Source organism: Panthera tigris, chromosome D1 (assembly GCF_018350195.1).
Source record: "Panthera tigris isolate Pti1 chromosome D1, P.tigris_Pti1_mat1.1, whole genome shotgun sequence".
Classification (NCBI taxonomy): domain Eukaryota; kingdom Metazoa; phylum Chordata; class Mammalia; order Carnivora; family Felidae; genus Panthera; species Panthera tigris.
This window is the reverse complement of record NC_056669.1, coordinates 85113143-85133404: the sequence shown is the minus strand read 5'-3', so window position 1 is coordinate 85133404 and position 20262 is coordinate 85113143. Positions and strand designations below refer to the sequence as shown.

The 20262-nt window shown below is 33.0% G+C and overlaps 1 protein-coding gene across 2 annotated transcripts in view; it reads right to left on the bottom strand.

The window, feature by feature from the left end:
* ELP4 (elongator acetyltransferase complex subunit 4) overlaps positions 1 to 20262 on the bottom strand; it is a 241518-nt gene that overhangs the window by 169203 nt on the left and 52053 nt on the right. For both annotated transcript variants that reach the window (XM_007082024.3, XM_007082025.3), the window contains exons 4-5: positions 15632 to 15763; positions 7938 to 8077 (exon numbers count right to left, since the gene is read on the bottom strand). In XM_007082024.3, coding sequence (XP_007082086.1) covers positions 7938 to 8077; positions 15632 to 15763 — 272 coding nt within the window. The remainder of the gene's footprint in view (positions 1 to 7937; positions 8078 to 15631; positions 15764 to 20262) is intronic.

Below are 20262 nucleotides of genomic sequence, written 5' to 3'. Positions count from 1 at the left end.
TCATTTAAATGGATGCAGAAAAAGCATTTGAAAAAGTACAACATCTATTCATGATAAAAATTCTCAGCAGGGGCACCTGGGTGGCTCAGTTGGTTGAGCGTCTGACTTTGGCTCAGGTCACGATCTTGCAGCTTGTGAGTTCAAGCTCCACATTGGGCTCACTGCTATTAGCACAGAACCACTTTGGATCCTCTGTACCCCTCTCTCTGACCTTCCCCCACTTGCATTCTCTCAAAAATAAATAAAACATTTAAAAAAAGCCTCTCAGCAAAGTAGGTTTAGAGAGAACATACTTCAACATAATAAAGACCATGTATGAAAAACTCACAGTGAACATCATACCCAGTGGTAAATAACTGAGAGCTTTTCCCCTAAGGTAAGACAAAGATGTCCATTCTCATCACTTTTCTTCAACATCGTACTGGAAGTCCTAGCCATAGCAATAAGACAACAAAAAGAAATAAAAGGCATCCAAATCAATAAGGAAGAAGTAAAACTTTCCCTATTTGCAGATGATATGATACTATATAGAGAAAACCCTAAAGTCTCTATCAAAAACTACTAGAATTGATAATTGAATTCAGTAAAATCACAGGATACAAAATCAATATATAGAAATCTGTTGTATTTCTATACACTAATAACGAAGCAACAGAAAGATAAATTAAGAATACAATCCCATTTACAATTGCACCAGAAAGAATAAAATATCTAGGCATAAAACTAACCAACAGGTGAAAGACTGGTATTCTGAAAGAATATTCTAAAAGAAACTGAAGGTGACACAAACAAAGAAAAAGATATTCCAGTGTCATAGGTTGGGAGAACAGATATTGTTATAATGTCATCCTTCATGGGGAAAAACTGTACTGTTAGGAACAAGACAGGGACACCCATTATCATCCACTGTTATTTAACATAGTACTGGAAGTCCTAGCCACAGAAATCAGAGAACAAAAAGAAATAAAAGGCATCCAAACTGGCATGGAAGAAGTCAAACTGTCACTATTTGCAGATGACATGATATTCTATACAGAAAACCCAAAAGACTCTGCCAAAAAACTGCTAGAACTGATGCACGAATTCAGTACAATACCAAATCAACATACAGAAATCTCTTGCATTTTGATACACCAATAATGAAGCAGCAGAAAGAGAAATTAAGGAATCAATGCCATTTACACTTGCATCAAAACCAATAAGATACCTACGAATAAATTTAACCAAAGAGGTGAAAGACCTGTTATCTGAAAACTATAAAACACTGATGAAAGAATTGGAAGATGACACAAAGAAATGGAAAGACATTCCAAACTCATAGATTGGAAGAACACATACAGTTGGAATGTCTATACTATCCAAAGGAATCTATAAGATTTAATGCAATCCCTGTCAAAACACCAACAGTATTTTTCACAGAACCAGAACAAACTATCCTAAAATTTTTATGGAACCACAAAAGACTCCAAGTAGCTAAAGCAACCTGAAAAAGAAAAGCAAAGCTGGAGACATCATCATTCCAGAATTCAAGTTATACTACAAAGTTCTAGAGATCAAAACAGTATGATACCGGCAGAGAAAGGGACACATAGATCAACAGAACAGAATAGAAAACCCAGAAATAGATCCACAATTACATGGTCAATTAATCTTTGACAAAGCAGGAAAGAATATCCAATGGGAAAAAGACAGTCTCTTCAACAAATGGTGTTGGGACACCTGGACAACATGCAAAAGAATGAAACTGGACTACTTTCTGACACCAAACACAAAAATAAATTCAAAATGGATGAAAGACCTAAATGTCAGACCTGAAACCATAAAAATCCTAGCAGAGAACACAGGTTATAACCTCTATGGCATTGGCCTTAGCAACTTCCTACTAGATATGTCTCCTGAGGCAAGGGAAACAAAAGCAAAAATAAACTATTGGGACTTCATCCAAATAGAAACAAAACAAAACAAAAAAAACCTTCTGCACAACAAAGGAAACAATCAACAAAACTAAAAGGCAACCTTCAGAATGGGAGAAGATATTTGCAAATGACATATCTGATAAAGGGTTAGAATCCAAAATATGTAAAGAATTTATCAAACTCAACACCATAAAAATGAATAATCCAATTAAAAAATGGGCAGAAGACAAAAAAAAAAAAAAAAGAAAAAAAATGGGCAGAAGACATGAATAGACACTTTTGCAAAGAAGACCTACAGATAGCCAACAGACACATAAAAAGATGCTAAACATTAATATTATCAGGGAAATACAAATCAAAACTACAATGAGATATCACCTTACAGCTGTCAGAATGGCTAAAATCACCAACACAACAAACAACAGGTGTTGATGAAGATGTAGAGAAAGGGGAATCCTTTTGCAGTGTTGGTGGGAATGCAAACTGGTGCAGCCATTGTGGAAAACAGTAAGGAGGTTCCTCAAAAAGTTAAAAATACAACTACCTTATGATCCAGCAACTGCACTACTAGGTATTTAGCCAAAGAATACAAAAATATTAATTCAAAGCAATACATGCACCTTGATGTTTGTAACAGCATTATCTACAATAGTCAAATTATGGAAACAGTCCAAGTGTCCATCAACTAATGAAAGGAGAAAGAAGATGTTGTGTGTGTGTACATATATATATATATGTACACACACACAATGGAATATTATTCAGCTATAAAAAGAATGAAATCTTGCCGTTTGCACCAATGTGGATGGAGCTAGAGTGCATTATGTTAAGTGAAATAAGTCAGTCAGAGAAAGACAAATAATGTATGATTTCACTCATATGTGGAATTTAAGAAACAAAAAACAAATGAGCAAAGGGGAAAAAAAGAGAGAGTCAAACCAGGAACAGACCCTTAACAATAGAGAACAAACTGATGGTTTCCAGAGGGGTGGTAGGCAGGGTATGAATTAAATAGGAGATGGGGATTAAGGAGTGCCCTTGTGATGAGCACTGGGTGTTGTACTTAAGTACTGAATCATTATATTTTATGCCTGAACCTAATATTACATTGTATGTTAACTAACTGGAATTTAAATAAAAACTTAAAAAAATAAATAAAATTTCAGGAGTTGCTGATTGGATGCAGGGAGTGAGAGAGAGGAGTCAAGGGTCTAAGATTACTTTATTGAAGGGAAAAGAAAATTTGGAAGGATATACATAAATAAGAGGATGTATGCCTAGGAGAAGATGACTGAAACTAGAAATGTGGGAATTAGGTGGGAAATAATAATCAAAAACCATGCATATCAATGAAGATAGCATGCCAGGATGAGTGACTAAATTCTGCATACATGAAGTCCCCTTTAAAAGATAGAAAAATGAAGAAAGGCACACATGTAAGCAAGTAATTTCTCTTCATTGGTTAAAATGAGTTTCAGGATTAATAATTCTCTCTGTCAAAATTTTTAGATATTATCTTTTTACTTTAATCACATCACCAGCAGAATGGCCAATGTGTAAAATCCCTAATCACATTTACATCTTGCCTTTCCCTCAGCTCTGAGATTTGTATTAATGTATCATTTACTATACCCTTTTAATAAAGTAATTCAGCATACTTCTGAATCTTTAGACTTACCTAGAAGTTCTCTATCAAAATTCCTTTCTCATGAGTGAATTTTCTACTTATAACTTCTAAATATATTGTGGTTCTCTGCTTTGTAATGTAAGAGATCTGTAGTTTTGAAATAGAATGTACTCTTACATGGCTATGTTTCAGTTGCTAGTTTTACCCCACTAAATCTTTGAGGTAAGAACAAGGCTGTATTAATCTGAGTTATTACTATACTTTGTCCATTGATTCACTAGTTCATCAACTATCAACTCAACACCTGTGTCCTAAATTCATGAAATAAGGAGGTATAGAAAGCATAACCCCCTTCCTCAAGGATTTCCACTGCTTGAGAGGGAAGATAAAAATGTAGACAATACAAATAACTATACTGTAATGTGCTAAGTGTCCTGACAGAGTATGAACAAAATTAAGTTGGAATTTATGGGGGGGTACATAACTATAATTTGTCTAGGAAAATATTACAGAAGGCTTATACATATGTTCCATTTAAGTGGTAGAGAGACTTGGCCAAATAAGAAAAGGAAGGACTTCTAAAATCTTAAGTAATATTCTTATCCTCTCTCCATTGATTTTCTCCTAGAAGTTCTCCTAAAAAGATAAATGGTTCTTTCAGAATTCAGTTCATTCAAATTAATTAATACAAAACTTCTAGTTAATATGAGAAACTAATGGCCATTTTTTGGATATCCATGTAAAAACAAAATCATGAATTTCAAAGAAACATATCAAAACAAATTCATTCTGTTTACTACCAACTGCATGTAAAGTCAATATTCAAGATATGGTCTATCAATTAAAAAAAGTAATATTTTACAATATAGCAGGTACATCAATTGGCTTTGGCTTCCATAACAAAATACTATAGACTGAGTGGCTTAACCAACAAGAATTAATTCTGTAGAAATTCTGGGGACTAGAAGTCCAAGATCAAGGTGCTAGCAGGGTTGTATCTGGTAAGGGCTCCACCACTGGGTTATAGATGACCACCTTCTTGCTGTGTTGTTCACATGGCCCTTCCTGGATTTGTGCTCAAGGGAAAGAGTAGGAGCTGGATGTCTTTCCCTCTTTTTTAAGAATACCAGTCCTATCAGACTAAGGTCCTACCCTCATGACCTCATGCAACCAAAATTACCTCCCAAAGTTTTGTCTCCAAATACCATCATATGTACTTTAACATATAAATTTGGGGTGTTGGGGAGGGAACCACAAACATTCATTTTGTAACAGTATGTTAGTAGATTTGTTAATAAATAAGAAAGCTGAAACACCATCCCTAGTATGAAGAATGGCATTATCTTTCTAGTAAGAAAACAGAACTGTCTTTGCATATCTGTTAGCAAAGATTAATTCAAAACTATGTCAAGTTAGGGGCGCCTGGGTGGCTCAGTCGGTTGAGTGTCCGACCTCGGCTCAGGTCATGATCTGGTGGTCTGTGAGTTCGAGCCCCGCATCAGGCTCTGGGCTGACAGCTCAGAGCCTGGAGCCTGCTTCGGATTCTGTGTCTCCCTCTCTCTCTGCCCCCACCTCCCCCCCGCCCCGCTCATGCTCTCTTCTCTCTGTCCAAAATAAATAAACATTAAAAAAAAACAAAAAACTACGTCAAGTTAAAAATAATCTTAGATCACAAACTTATTACCAAAATCAGTTTTCCTATCACTGTTTTGTGTCAACTTACCTGATTTACGACAATGAAATATTAAAACAAAACTATCGGGTAATATTGGTGTGATATTTCTCAGGTTTTTACAGCCAGGCTTTGCTTTGAAACCTTAAATTATATGCATGAACATTTTCCATGGGCAAACCTGCCGATGATTTTAAATCAGTTAATGCAAATTTTAAATGATCTTCAGTTTTTCTCACCATAAAAAAACTTTATGTTTCAACAGTGCCTTCAGAATATATGAAATTATATATTATATCCTCACATCTGATAGTGGGACACAACTATACCCTCTAGTCTTAATAGCAGGAAAAGTATAGACAACTGTAAAGCTTAGCTTTATTGTTCCATAAATGAACCAGTAAAGTTCATTTTAGTGAAATGAGCACATGCTTTTCATAAATTAAATCCCACATGGTAAGTACTCATTTTCAAAATTAATTTAATTACATGTTTAAAGTTTAATTACATTTAATTAAGCATTTAAGTTTAATATGAAATAAATGAATTATCAGTTAACTATGAAATGAAATATTGCCTTGATAATTGAAATCTATAAATTTTCCTATTCTATGCAAAACTGCTAGCTCTCAAAAAACATTCTGAAAAAGTATGTATTTTAAAGACTAGAGGACTATATTCTCACAGGTGATCAAGTTTTTTTTTCCTGGCACCCAGCTTCATGTGCTGCACATTTACTGCAGGAGCAAATGGAGACATCCTGGCAGACAAAAAAAAAGCAGAGGTTTTGAAGACTTAGTCACCAACAGCCTGAAAAAGTGGGAAAGCTACTTAGCATCTCTGACCTCAAGTTTCCTATAAAATGGAGAAAATATTACTTCTTTCGGAGGGTTGTGGGAGGATTAAATGAGCTATCTCATGGTCTAATGCCTGGAACAGTGCCTGAGATGGAACAGGTATTCAATAAATGTTAATTCCCTCCTTCTTTTAGTTGCTGATTGAATGAACAAAAATCTTGTACTTTGGGGCTTAAAGAAAGTTTTATTATTTAAATGTTTTATTAGTTACAAAAGTAACACTATATTTTTTGTTCACTTACATCATACTTAATGGACATTTTATATTTTTTATTTCCCTTAGCACTCTATAAATGGAGGCAATATAGCATTATTGCTAACACAGAATTTTGAGTCAGAAAGAACCAACTTTGAATCTGGGTTCCACCACCTACTGCTTGAGGAATCAGGGAAAAGTTATTTCCCAAGCCATAAAAGCATATGTATGTCTAGTTTACTGAATGACAAAAATTTAGAATGAGTATAATCAGTATAGTCATTCAAACTTAACAAAATATTACTGATGTAGGTAGGACAAATGGTATCCCCCGGTGCTAATTTTTCACAGAAGGGTATTTATTTTCACTGAATTTAAGGGATTTTCCTAAGGATGGACTCAGCATCAGAACCCAGATTTCTTTCTTTGTTTCTTTACCAGTGTTCTTTCCTCCATAACATAGGAAGGTAAAGGCAAAGGACACCAAAGTGTCTTGAAGCAGTAAAGCAAAAGAAAGAGAGGGATCTGACTTAGGTTAATCCTGGTTCTATCACTTAATAGTTGAGCCTCAAGTAAACAACTTCTTTAAATTTTGGTATCTTCTTCTGGAAAATGGGAATACAGTTATGTTTCATACAAGGGTTTTACTAGACAACAAATGCAATGTGTAGTAGAGTGATTGACACACAGCAGTCAATCATTAATCATTGCTATTAATATTAAGACAACATCAGAGTACCATTTTTGGTAAGTCTCAAGCCACAGAATGGAGAAACCATAATGAAGCAAAGAATTTTTTTTTGAGGGGGGGGACACAGATTTAATAAAAATAAATAAGACAGCCTTTACTAAATTCTCAAGTAATATTCCTGGAAAAGAGACTTTAGACTTGTAAGTCATTTCAGTTCCTGTCTATTAAATCTCCATTTAATAACTCAGGTCACTTTGAAAATAATGGTTTTACAATATGAAAGAAAATAGAGGCAACACCCTATTCCATGGATTCGTTTCTATGATTCAACAGTTAAGAATTGAAATTAAATATTCTTAACACTATATATAAATTATTCAATGTCAAGTACTGTAATTTTCAGACCTTTGTCTTAATAAAGTTAGTATCACTATAAACATGTTGTATTTGTTTAATATTTAAAGCTCTTAACTGTAAAACTCAAAAACCTTACATTGCTCTTAAGGCAATCTAAAAAAATAGAGATTGTTTATTTATAGAATAACTAACTACAAATAGAAAGCCTTAATAAATAAAATATCGGAAAACATATTTACTTTCTGAAAGAACATTTATTGAAAAACAGCATTACTTTATACCATTTTCACTGCTAAGTAGTTTTTAGATATCTATTTGCATTTAGGACTAAAAGACCCCAATTTAAAAACTATTCCACATTTTCTCAAAATTAAAAACAGGAGGTATTATAATACTTTTCAAACTGCAAATTAAGGATAATAGCATATCCAACAGTTATAGGACCAGAAAAAGAAAACTAAATATAAAGAAATATTATGAAACATATATACAAGTAAGATCACATATTTTATAGAAAACATTTATTATTAGGATATGTACCTTTAGTTATGCATTATTTCAAAGAATGTGGTAAAAATGCATTCTATTAACCTGTGAAATCAGAAATGGGTCATTACTTACCATGGTTCTATATTAAGAGTTGAAGATGATTTTTCTGGGGAAAAAAACCCATGCCATTTTGAAGCCTCAATTAGTTCTTGTGGCATCTTTTTTGATGTATCATAATAGTGACCAAATCTTGAAGATGATACTGGTCCAGCCTGTTAAGAAAAGCCATACTGGTCATTAAAAAAATTATTGTTATTATTTTTTAATTATTGTTTTTTTAAACTACAATGTATTCAAACTACATTCAGCAAAATATTGATACATTTATGCATTTTAATGCTGATAAGGAAGAGCTGATACACATAGACTTATTAAATTTCAAAGAAGCATACAACAACTTTTATTATTTTAAATAATAGTTAGAAATCAACCTTTTCATTTCCCATGTTTCTTCACTCCTGGTGGTCACTAAATTTGATAAGAATTCTCTTTGCTTTTCTTACCTTCCTGAGTTGAAAAAAAATTAATATACCTGTTTTAATTGTTTTTTAAAGATTCCAGGTTTAAATGATCAATTAAATATGGAGTTGCTAAGAACTAATGAAAACTTAAGCCAATTAAATCATTGGTGAGGGGCTCAAAAAAACTAGCTTTTTAAACATATTGAGCTGAGCATCATTTAAAACCTAAATTCTCACAAGATAGTGTGTATATACATTCAAAATTTCTTGCTAATTTTAAATTAAGCTTACAGTATAAAATGTATTGAGGATACTCCAGATGGGAACAAGGCACATGATAAAGAGGGAGAATGTATATAAACTACATTAGATAAATCAGAAACCTGACATCATCATTAGTTCATTGATGCCTCCTCTTTTGTGCTATTGTCAGTTTCTCCAACAAATTATCTTCTACACAAATAACTCTAATAACTGTTGATGCTGAATTTATGTACATAGGATAGTAAAGGCCTAGTAACAGAACATTCTCATTATATTGCTTTGAATGGATTCTGTGCTGATTCAACTCATTAGAAATATGTACACACCTCTGTACAAAGTTGAACTCCTAACAGGTTCCACCTGGCGATAGTTTCCAATAGTTTCTAATCTAAATTTACATAGTTTCCACTGTCCTGAATGCTATAAAACAGACATATTTCAGAACATTCAACAAAACAGATAATCTGCAGATAATCTCTGCAGAAATGGAAGAGTAAATTCTCATTTTACGAAGTAACTGACAACTTTGAAATTTAGATAAGAAACAGACATTTGCTTGACACTAGATATTTGCATTTTGAGACTTAAAGGATTAATATTCTTCAACTGAATGCCTACCAACATCAACTCTACAGTAACACAGGATAAACAAATTTAAGTCTAATAGAAATATTATTCTCTGATACAGAGTCTGTGAGTTTGGCATTTATTTTCTAAATAAAATGACTGTTTATCCCTCCATAAGACACTGTTCACTTTCATTAAGGAAAGAGACCTATCAATTGGCTCCATCTAATGTTTACAATACAATATATACACAAGTGTGGTTCTCAAAACATGATTTATCTGTTTACCAAGACAGTGTTAACAAATAAAGTATGAGACATTAAAGTATACTTCTTAAAAATAGGGTAAAGTTTTTAAATGTAAAGTTATTAGTATAAAGCAATTTAAACAAGGTCTGTTCTTTGGCCTATAATCTATTCTTTATCCGGATTATAGTTCAGAATGTTTTTACTGCAATCTCTGCTAGAGCTCATCTTTTTATTGTGTAAGTCCAGGCCCCCTTAATGTTTTAGAAAGGCCTTGACTAACTGAACTTTGATCTGATGTCTTCATTGAGAAAAACACCAGGTTGCCCATTTCAGATGCAAATCCTCCTAAGGCCCAATAGAATTTAGTAAAGACAGCAAAAAAGAAGAAACAAGAAGTTTCCAGGATCCTCTTTGAGAATCCTGGGGCACACTGGTGTCCTTAATCCACGCTGCTCCATGGATTAAGGTAGGTGATAACCTTTCCTGATTCAAAAGAATAAGCAGAGTGCCTACAAACTGGGTGGAGACTAGGATTTGGTAATAATAAAACACCATGCAATAAAAGCTTGGTCTATGTCAGAAGCCTCTGAAAAGGCCTCAATGTACCACATTCCCAGGCCTAGTAGGGAAGCTTGCAAAAGCCTACCTGAATCAAATAAGCATGAATAATCTATTTTAGCAGACTGGCCATGGGGAGAGAGAAAGAAAGAGAGACTTTTCGCTTCTTTTAAGTTTGAGTTAATAAATTTATTAGTGCACTGAAGGTTCTTGAAGTCTTGGGCACTCAGAGAAATATGCTAAATTGCCAAGAAGCAAAGTATGCTTTTAAAGTTGCCGTCTCTATTAATGTTTCTAATTATAATATTAATGTGATAGAAATCTCTGATTTGGGATGAATCAAGGCAGAAAATTGATTTCATGCTGTGACAGTTTACATATAGAACACAAATAATTCATTAAAATGTAAGAATAAATTTGGAAGCTTTTCTTATTACCATTATTAATTTTTTAGAAATTATAATTAAATATGGTAACTAAAATATTCACAAGGTAGACATAAAAATTTTTACTAATGAAATTTTATTAATCCTTCAATAAAAATGAAAATGGAAAACAAATATATATTTATAGGAAAAATGATTCTGTAAGGTTTTTTTCTACCCATGACACAAAGCATTAACATACAATCAGATTTTTTAAATAATGTGAAATCATAAAACAAAGACTTCAAATATTTCCTCGGAAAAGAGATAACTATATGTTTTAAATCTGAGAATAGTAATACTCTATGAAAAAATGTCAACTCCACAAATGAAAGATGCATTAAAAAAATCAAAATATCATCAATAGCTAAGTCAGTTTTACTCAGTTTGTTAAGAACATGTTGCTTTAGTTTTACATTATGAAAACTTCTATTTCACAGTCTCAAACTATCCTTTACGTTTGTCAGTTGTGGAACAGAGTATAATGGACTGGTTCAGTAAAAATTTACTATGATAAGGGAAAATTAACTCTGATGGGGGGGCCAGCAGGGGTACAGAGCAATAAAACAATACCATCCCCTACCTCCAGTATGTTAGAAAGAATCAAAACTTTTAGAGAAAAGTTGCACACAAATAAAGTCTAAATAAGACATTTTCTTATTATTGTTACCATTTCTTGTTTCTCAGTATGGCATAACGGAAAGCAAGAACCCAAATGATTAATTAACCATTTTGAGCCTCAGTTCAATCACTAATAACTATTTTGCTAGGCTGCTGTGAGAATCTAATGCAACACTGGCAATGAATATTTTGTAAATTGTGAAGCACTACATAAGTGATATTAATTATTGTTATTGTGTCATGATTCACTAGAGAACAGAAGATCCATCACTATCCTTTGCAGTAACATTGCCTTATTGAAAAAATGATATTTGTTGTCACCTGTACCATGCACATATCTATCACAGGACTATTGTGGCTCAATCACTAAGAAAGCCAAGGTATAATGAGGATTTAACATAATAAAGATCTAATATATTGCCATAAAGTGCGAGAGCCTTATAACCTTTGGTAGTAGAACTATACAATATTAAAGAAATTGGGTCTCAGAATATCCTGTAAGCTACCAATTCTTGGGGTGAAAAGGGAATAGGATTTGATGATTGGACAGGGAAACAAAGAGCATGCCTACCTAAGACAGAGAGTCAAAATGACAGGACAAGAGAAGGGGGACTTTTTAAAGCCACACACCCCTCCAACTGGAAGAAGCACTGTTTTATGCTTTATTGAGCTATTGTTACTGATTTAGGTGTGCATATTCTTATCTTTTTTTTTTTTTTTTTGCATTCCCTAAGTGGGAATGTGACTACAGTCTTAGGATCTGGTGGCAACTTATATTAAGAAGCATCTCTGATAAATGCCACAGCTAGTTTTGGACTACTTGTTTAATCTATACTCGTAATAGTGTTAACTATATTTTGTCACAGATAAAATACAGAAAACCCAGGGTTTTGTTGTTTTTAAACTAATAATGGCAAAGTAAAATCTGGATTTATAAAGTAGATGACAGCTGACGACCAAAGTCTATTAATCTCAGCAAATCCTCATTCACAAAATTTCTGTGACAGGCAAATGAACATGCTGGCCAAATTTCAAAGAAAAGCAAAGAAGCCAGAAGACGATTCTATTTTGTAAACTTGACAGAGCTAACTTATAAATACTAAGAAATTTAAATTTGACCACTGACAGTAAATTTGAAAAAAGCCATTTTTTATTTATATTAATTAATGCAACTTAACTCAGTTTTGCATTTAATTCACATTCTATATAATTCATTCACTCATGCATTCAACAAATAACTGGTGAGCACCCACTACAGGCCAGTAAAACAAGATATTCAAAGTCCCTTTCTTCCATTGAGCTTACCTACTAGTAGGAAGACAGAGATAATATTATCTGTTAGGTGATGATAAGTGCCCTGGAGAAAAATAAGACCTTGAAAGGAGATAACAGTGAGAGAGTGATTTTATTTTATAGAGAATGATAAAAAAAAAATACAGTCCTGATAAAGTGATATTTTAGCTGAGAACTCAAGAAAATGGGAGAGGAAGTCATCTAGGAAAGTTCAGTGTAAGAAGAGCACAATTTTTAAAACAAACTGTAAACCTTGAAAACTGACCATGGGGCTTATGTTTCGTTTTGTTTCGTTTTGTTTTATTTTTAAAGGAGAGAGTGGGGCCAGGAGGGGCAGAGGGAGAGAAAGGGAGACTCCCCAGCAGGCTCCAGGCTATCAGCACAGCCTGGAACCCATGAATCATGAGATCATGACCTGAGTCAAAATCAAGAGTCTGATGCTTAATCAACTGAGCCACCCAGGCACCCCTTGACAAAACAGATTTTGTAACAAGCAGTAAAAAAATAAAGCTTTAAGTTTCAGATATTTGCATCTTTACTTATAATTTCAAGTGAAGAATGTTAGTGACCAATGAAAAAACCAAAATATAATGGAGATAAGAGTAAAATAAAGTAAGTAAATGCGAGAGACAAGTGATTTATATAACCTAAAACTGGACTGTCTTTACAAGAAAGCTGATTTAACTTAGAGCTTTTGTTCATTACAGGTTCTTTCAGAATCCCACTAGAAAAATTAGAATACAGTCATTCTTCACCAAAGAGTCACCATTAAGCCCAGTAACTTAAGTGAAACTATCGGCTGAAAGACATGAATGAAGTTCTTTGCCATTAGGCTTCTCAGGTGCTAGTCCTACACTCCTTGTCTATTTTAATCTCTATCACTCTACTCACATTTTCCTAAGCAGAATAACTACATTTATTTTGGCCTCTTCTACCCAGTTCTCAATCACATCCAAGCTAGGCTATGTCTGTAACAACTGACTATGCAGAGCTTCTTCCCTTTATTTTTTAATACAAATATATGGTGTTATACTGTACACATATACCATGCACATAATACACATATTATGGTATATGTTCATTTATATGGTATATAGTTTATTTAACTAGGTGCTTACTGGTGGACATTTAGGTTCTTTCCAATCTTTTGCTATTAAAAATATACTGCAAAAATAGCTTATATATATTTCATTTTACATGTAAGTAAATATATTCATAATGTAAATGCCCCAAAGGATCAAAGGGTATATGTTTTCTATAATTCTAAAGGCTACTACCAGATTACCCTCCACAGAAATTGTACTTATTTACATTTCCACCAGCAAAGTATAAAAGTACTAATTTACCCACACCTCTGCTAATTTAGTGTCTTACCAAACATTTTAGGTTATTGACAATCTGTTAAGAGAAAAACAGCAGGTCAGTGCAGTTTTAATTTGCATTTTTCTTATTGTAAGTGAAACTGGGCATCTGCTTCTGTATGTTTAAGAGCCACTAAATTTCCTTTGTATATTTCCACCCATTTTAAAAAAATTAGGTTGGTAGACTATTCCTTATTCATTTTAGAAGTTCTTTGTATATAAGGAAAATTTATTCCTTATTCTATCAGTTGCAAATACCCTCGCTTCGGATTGTAGTTTGTTCACAGTCATGTAAATCATGCTTAAAAATGTATTCAAATAGCTTTTCCAGCTAAATTAGAACAACTTATCATTGCTTAATATGTACCTATGTACCATATTTTATACTTAGTACACAGTTGATACTTAATATTTGCTGAACGACTGAATACATTTATCAAACACAAATGCTTATAATCTGGGCATTAATACAGATGCTGGAGATACAAGAGAAAATAAAACAGGCTTTCTGCCCTCATAGAGAATTCTGTCTGGTGGAGAAGACAGTTATACCAACAATTACTTATAACATTATATTAGAAGTACTTTAGTATATGTGCTGCCGAAGTGAGCACTATTAGAAGTACTTTAAAATACATGAAGGGCTGGGGCACCTGGGTGGCTCAGTCAGTTGAGCATCCGACTTTGGCTCAGGTCATGATCTCACGGTCCATTAGTTCGAGCCCCGTGTCGGGCTCTGTGCTGACAGCTCAGAGCCTGGAGCCTGCTTTGGATTCTGTGTCTCCCTCTCTCTCTGCCCCTTCCCTGCTCATGCTCTGTCTCTCTCTGTCTCAAAAATAAATAAAACATTAAAAAAAATTTTTTGAAAAATAAAAAATAGAATAAAAATAAAAAAAATAAAATACATGAAGGGCTGTGAACACAAAAATAAGAAATTAGATAATTATGTATGGAAAACTGTCAGAGTAGTAACATTCGCACTTGGAGAAGGCTGAGTTGGTGAATAAGAAAGGGAAGATCATTACCAGCATAAATATAAGCTATTTATAAGGAGCAACTCTCATAGGACAGGTGAATATAGTGTTTTATAATCACACAGGAGGAGTTAAAAGGTAGGTTTGGATAAGGTTCTACAGATCTTATACATAATCTTGAGAAGTGTGTATTTTATATTTCAGGCTTTTAATGGCAAACAGGTTTCATCTTACATATTCACTGGTAGTGACCACCCAGAACATTGCAGAGAATACTAAGGCTTTGTCTAAGCTTGGTTAGAAGGGTGCTATGATATACAGTCTACCATGCATTTAGAAGGAGGCAGTGGAAACAGTATACCAAATTATGCATTTGCAGTTAAGGAGTGTTATAAACATATTTCTGTCCTTGGGGAAGGAACAGTCAATGTGGAAGACTAAGGAAGGGTGGACTATGGGTGCCATGTCTCATATTAAAATTTCTTTCTTTTCTACCAATATGATAATGTCTGGTAGACATTAAAGTGTTCTGAAGACTGAAGTAAACAATCAAAAAAGGAGCTAAGTGAATAGAGCCTTCCCTAGGAGCAGAGTTCATAAGCTTTAGTGGGCAGATTCACTGAAATCTGTTTTCTCAGAAAATTTCCCTTCACTTCCTATCTCTTAGTCTATCCACACCGAATATTTATAGGTATTCAAGCTGGATAGAAATAGCCTTAATGTGTTTGCTTACTCTGGCTTGCAACCGTATAATAAAAGATTCTACATGGAGGGTATAGAAGAAATGAAATCTATTTTGGTAAAAAAAAAAAAATTGCCATAATTTTATTTGTAAGAAATATCATCTTGATAAATACAAATAAAATATTAGTTATTTAAATGAGGAAATAGACATCGTAGTGCATTTAAAGAATAACAGGTATACCACAAAAGAGTCTATAAGATGAAAACAAGTACATTTACAAATTTTAGAAAAGTTTCTATGTTGACTTGCCTCCATCTTGGGTAATAACTGGTAACGCCAAGCTATTTTCATTTTAATGTTAGATTCTGCTGTTTTATGATTACATGCATCTTCATCAAAATCTTTTTTAACATTATCATCAAGTAATGGTGCAGGAAGTTCCTAAGAAAACAAAATGACACATTATTCAGCATCTGTGATTTAAAAATGTGACAATTTTCTTAAATGATAATATTAGCAATACTAGAACTTTCCAACGTCTTGATGCCTTAAAAATGATTCAAACATAAAGTCATGACAATATAGCTGTTTCTAAAACAGAGGAAATATTATATATATAATATTGTGAAGTTTAATTTTTTAGGAATGAACTAGAAATTAAAGAAAATATTCAAACTTGTATACCATGAGAAGCCAAATGCTATTGCAACAAGAGGTATGCTCTTTTCATATATATATACTATATATTTAAAGCAAAGTCTGGAATTAGCATTTATGTATTGCATTTAAAGCAAAGTCTGAAATTAGCATTTATGTATTGCATTTAATTACTGTTATGTTTCCCGCAAGGTAAAAATACAGCATGTGTGCAATCTGTTTACTGGTTTGTAATACTAGAATGCAAAAAACTCATTCATGAAAATAACAGGTGAAGTAACAACTAAGAATACAGGCATTTATTTTGCCCTTATCAAACGTTACTTTTGTAAATGCAAACCTTTGTCTCTTCTCTTAACAATGAAAAAAGATTTAACTCTCATTAAGTGAAGAGGTATTGAAGTCCAATTTTATCTTTTCTTTTTTGGAAGCTGACCTAGGGAGGAACAGCTATAAAAAACATTGAAAAAATATATGTGTGTGTGTGTGTGTGTGTGTGTGTAAAGAGGCACTACAGTAACAACGCAAAGAAAAAAGTACATAAGTTTCTTGGAGAAGGAAAGCACATGAAATTGTTGCCTTTTTTATTAGTCAAAATCATAAAGATAATGTGGGGTGCTGGATTAGTAAACACAATCTTGTGTTATGTCATAAATTAGTCTAAACTGCAACTTTTACTTTGCAAGATCAAATGTATTTATTCTTAGAATAATGTCAACTAATCAGCTGGAAAACACATTAACCATTATATATTTTAGTTATCTACTAAAAGACCTCCAAATAGATCTACACTTTAATTTATGCTAGTATTAGATGAGTTATATCATTTAACTCTGAATCCACCATTCCTAGCAAAGCATTAACATCTTACAAAATATAAAGTAACTTCTAATGGAAATAAATATTTGTGAGGCATATGGTATAATACAGTATAGTGGCTATGAGTTTGAATTTTACAACTAAATTGTTTAGGTCCAAGTCTTGACTTTACACACTAGTAGCTATGTCTGTGGTTACCTTGACCACCTACTGGACCTCTCTATATCTCTATTCATCATCTGAAATATAGAAATAACAGTATTCATTTTATTGGATTTTTGTAATGAATAAATGAGTAAAGAATGTGAAATGTAAGAAATGGTGCCTGCTGCATGTTAAGCACTTAATAAAATATCTGATTATGAGAATTCAGTCAAATAATTGCTTTAACCACTACTCAGAGCCACATATTTTGTGTTGGCAATAGTAGGCAATGTATTGATGGTTGAATCATTATATTGTACACCCAAAACTAATATAACACTGTATGTTAATTATCCTTGAATTAAAAAAAAGAAAAAAGGAAATATCTAGTGCAGAATGCAGAAAGGAGGAACCTAATAGTGTTCCTGAGTTGAAGTGACTATGCTAGGAGTTCAAGGAGGCCGTGTGGCAAGCTACAGGGGAAGAGTGGAGCACAGAGAGAGAGCTCCAGTGATCTGTGGAGGCAACTCTTGAGTACTGATCAGTACATAGACATAAGGAAACTACCCAAATCTGGTGAAAGAACCACTCAAAAGGAGCAAGCTGAACGATTTCTGCAGCTTACATAGAACCAGAAAAAGTCCATAGTCTCACCGACCAGAGCGGAGAAACGTTGTAATTCATAAGGCTTTAAGTAGAGAAGCAAAATTAGCTTTAGAACAAAAGCTGCTCTGATCCCACCTGACAAAGCTCAAAAGCAAGCCTCAAAGTGATCAAAGTGTTTCCAAGTAACTTGACTGAATCCCAGAAATTAACTCAAGAATGTCAGCAGGAATGTAAAATATCCAGCACTGCACATGTTAAAATTCATACTATCTGGAGCCAATAAAAAAAATGAATGAAAAGAACAGGAAAATAGGACCCATAATAAGGAGATGCAGCAGTGATACAAATATAATTAGACTAAGACAAAAAACAATTATGGTTATAGTCCATGTGTTCAATAAAGATTGAGCATATAGAGATATGAAAGACATATTATTAAAAGACCCAAATGAACCTCTAGAGATGAAAACTTCAAGATCTGAGATTTTTAAAACCCACTGGATGGCAGGAGCAGATTAGACATTTCAGGAAAAAAGATTAATGAACTTCAAGACATATCAAGAGAAATTATAAAAGAAAAATAGCTATGACAAAGGTATCAAACTAAAAAATTAAAAAGCCAACCTCCCTCACAATAATCATTAAGTAAACCACATTCCTAGCATAAACTTATATACATACATGGATATATTAGACAAAATACTTCCAAAAAAATAGCATGTAATAAAATACTATTAATAGTGGAAAATGAACATTTTACTTTAATTTATACAATAACACAAAAACAAAGCAAAATTGAAAGAATGATTCTCATCAATGATTCTTTACTTTGAGTGAGATTATTTCCTGACACATTCTCTTCTAGGATTAGAAGTGTGATACAAAGCACATTAAGATGTTGGAGTCCCTATGCTCCTTTCTATGTGTTTCAGTTTTCAATGAAATCAGTTCCTCTTTTCTTCTTTCCTATAAAGAATGAGGAAATTAGCGTGTAGCACTTTTTCCCTATTATTTTTATAATGTCAAGGTTTATAGATTTATATTCTTGTCTGCAACCAGATACACAGTTGTTTAGTTTAGGTTTTTGTTGAAATGGATTCACCATGGTTCCTTTTACCACAGTTCTGTCATTCTTGGGTTTTTAAAAATGATACCTGTGTTCATTTAGCAGTTCCAGGAAGATACAAGGGATGAAGCAGTGAGCAAAATAAACAAAGGAAGGATAGTGATATGGATTTTAAGACAAAAGAGGGAAGGAATACAGAGTAATGGGAGGAGATGCCACTTTACATAGAGTAGTCAATGAAGTTCTCAGTGATGAAGTAAATACATGGATTATATTTTCAAATTTTTTTTTATCCAACCAACGCTTTGGGTGTGTGTGTGTGTGTGTGTGTGTGTGTGTGTGTGTGTAAATAACTATATATATCTATATCTATATGTGTATTTAGATATATGTATATATATAGATATATAGTATTATATAGTATATATAGTATATATCTATATGTACATATAGATATATATAGTTATAAGCTTAGTTATTAGCTAATAACTAAGTTGATTTATTATTAGCTCAGCTTAACACTAGGTAGGTGTTGCTATTGCCACTGTATTATCTTCGGACAAGGAATGATGCTGTGATATTGAAGGCTTCCACTCTTGTAGGTGATTTGCTTCTTTCTGACTGAAAGCCTGAATAATTCCTCCTTTATCCTTGCAGTTTAATAACTTAAATGGGCTATATCTATGTCTATTGCTTTGTGTTATTTCTCCTCTGTAATATTGGAGGCCCCTTTAAGCTGAAGATTGTAATTTCAGGTAAAATTTTTTGTGTCTCACATTTAACATTATTTTTCTCTTCTACACGGAACTAGGATATATTCTTATTGATATAAATATTAGGTATATCATTGACAGTTGTAAAATGTCACACAGTAAACAATTTAAATGTTAGATAATTAAATTTTCCCATTTTCTAGACCAGCTGTGACTTATAGAAATTTCTGTGATGTTGGAAATGTTCTATATCAGCACTATGCAATATGGTAGCTACAAGCTACTTCAATTTAATTTTATTAGATAACATATATTCTCACTGTTTTAATCTCATTTCTCTAACTGTGTCATGACTATTGCAAGCCTGTTCCTTACTGCTACTAATAGTGGGTAATAATATTATTTAAGTCAAATTGTATTTTTAATTCTGCCATTATCCTTTTTATCCACTTCTCATGTTTTTTTCCCCCACTTCATTTCTGTGATATTTTATTGAACTCATGTTCTTTTTGTTGTTGTTTTGAACTCATGTTCTTATTAAGCTCTTATATAAATCTTTTATGGAAGAATTTCCTTCTCTTCTTGGATTATGTTTCTTTCAGACTTTTTTTCCTCTAGCTAAAGTTTGAAGGCTGAGTATTGTGCTACGCACCTCATTTTTCTCTATCTTTATGTGATGAGAGCTTAGACAAAATTAAACAGCATCTTCTTTGGAAGACCTAGGCTCTTCATTTTCTTATGAGATGTCATAAAATGGCAACTTCCTGTGTTCACATTAGTTGGTTCAGTGAGTATTTTATTCTCATTTAGGGGATGATATACTATTAAGGTTTGGATTATATACTGAATTCAGTGTTGCTTTCTGGAAAAATTACTTTAGTTTAAGACCATCAGCCCAAATTACCTTTTTAAGGTAATATTTCTTTGGTTTCTGG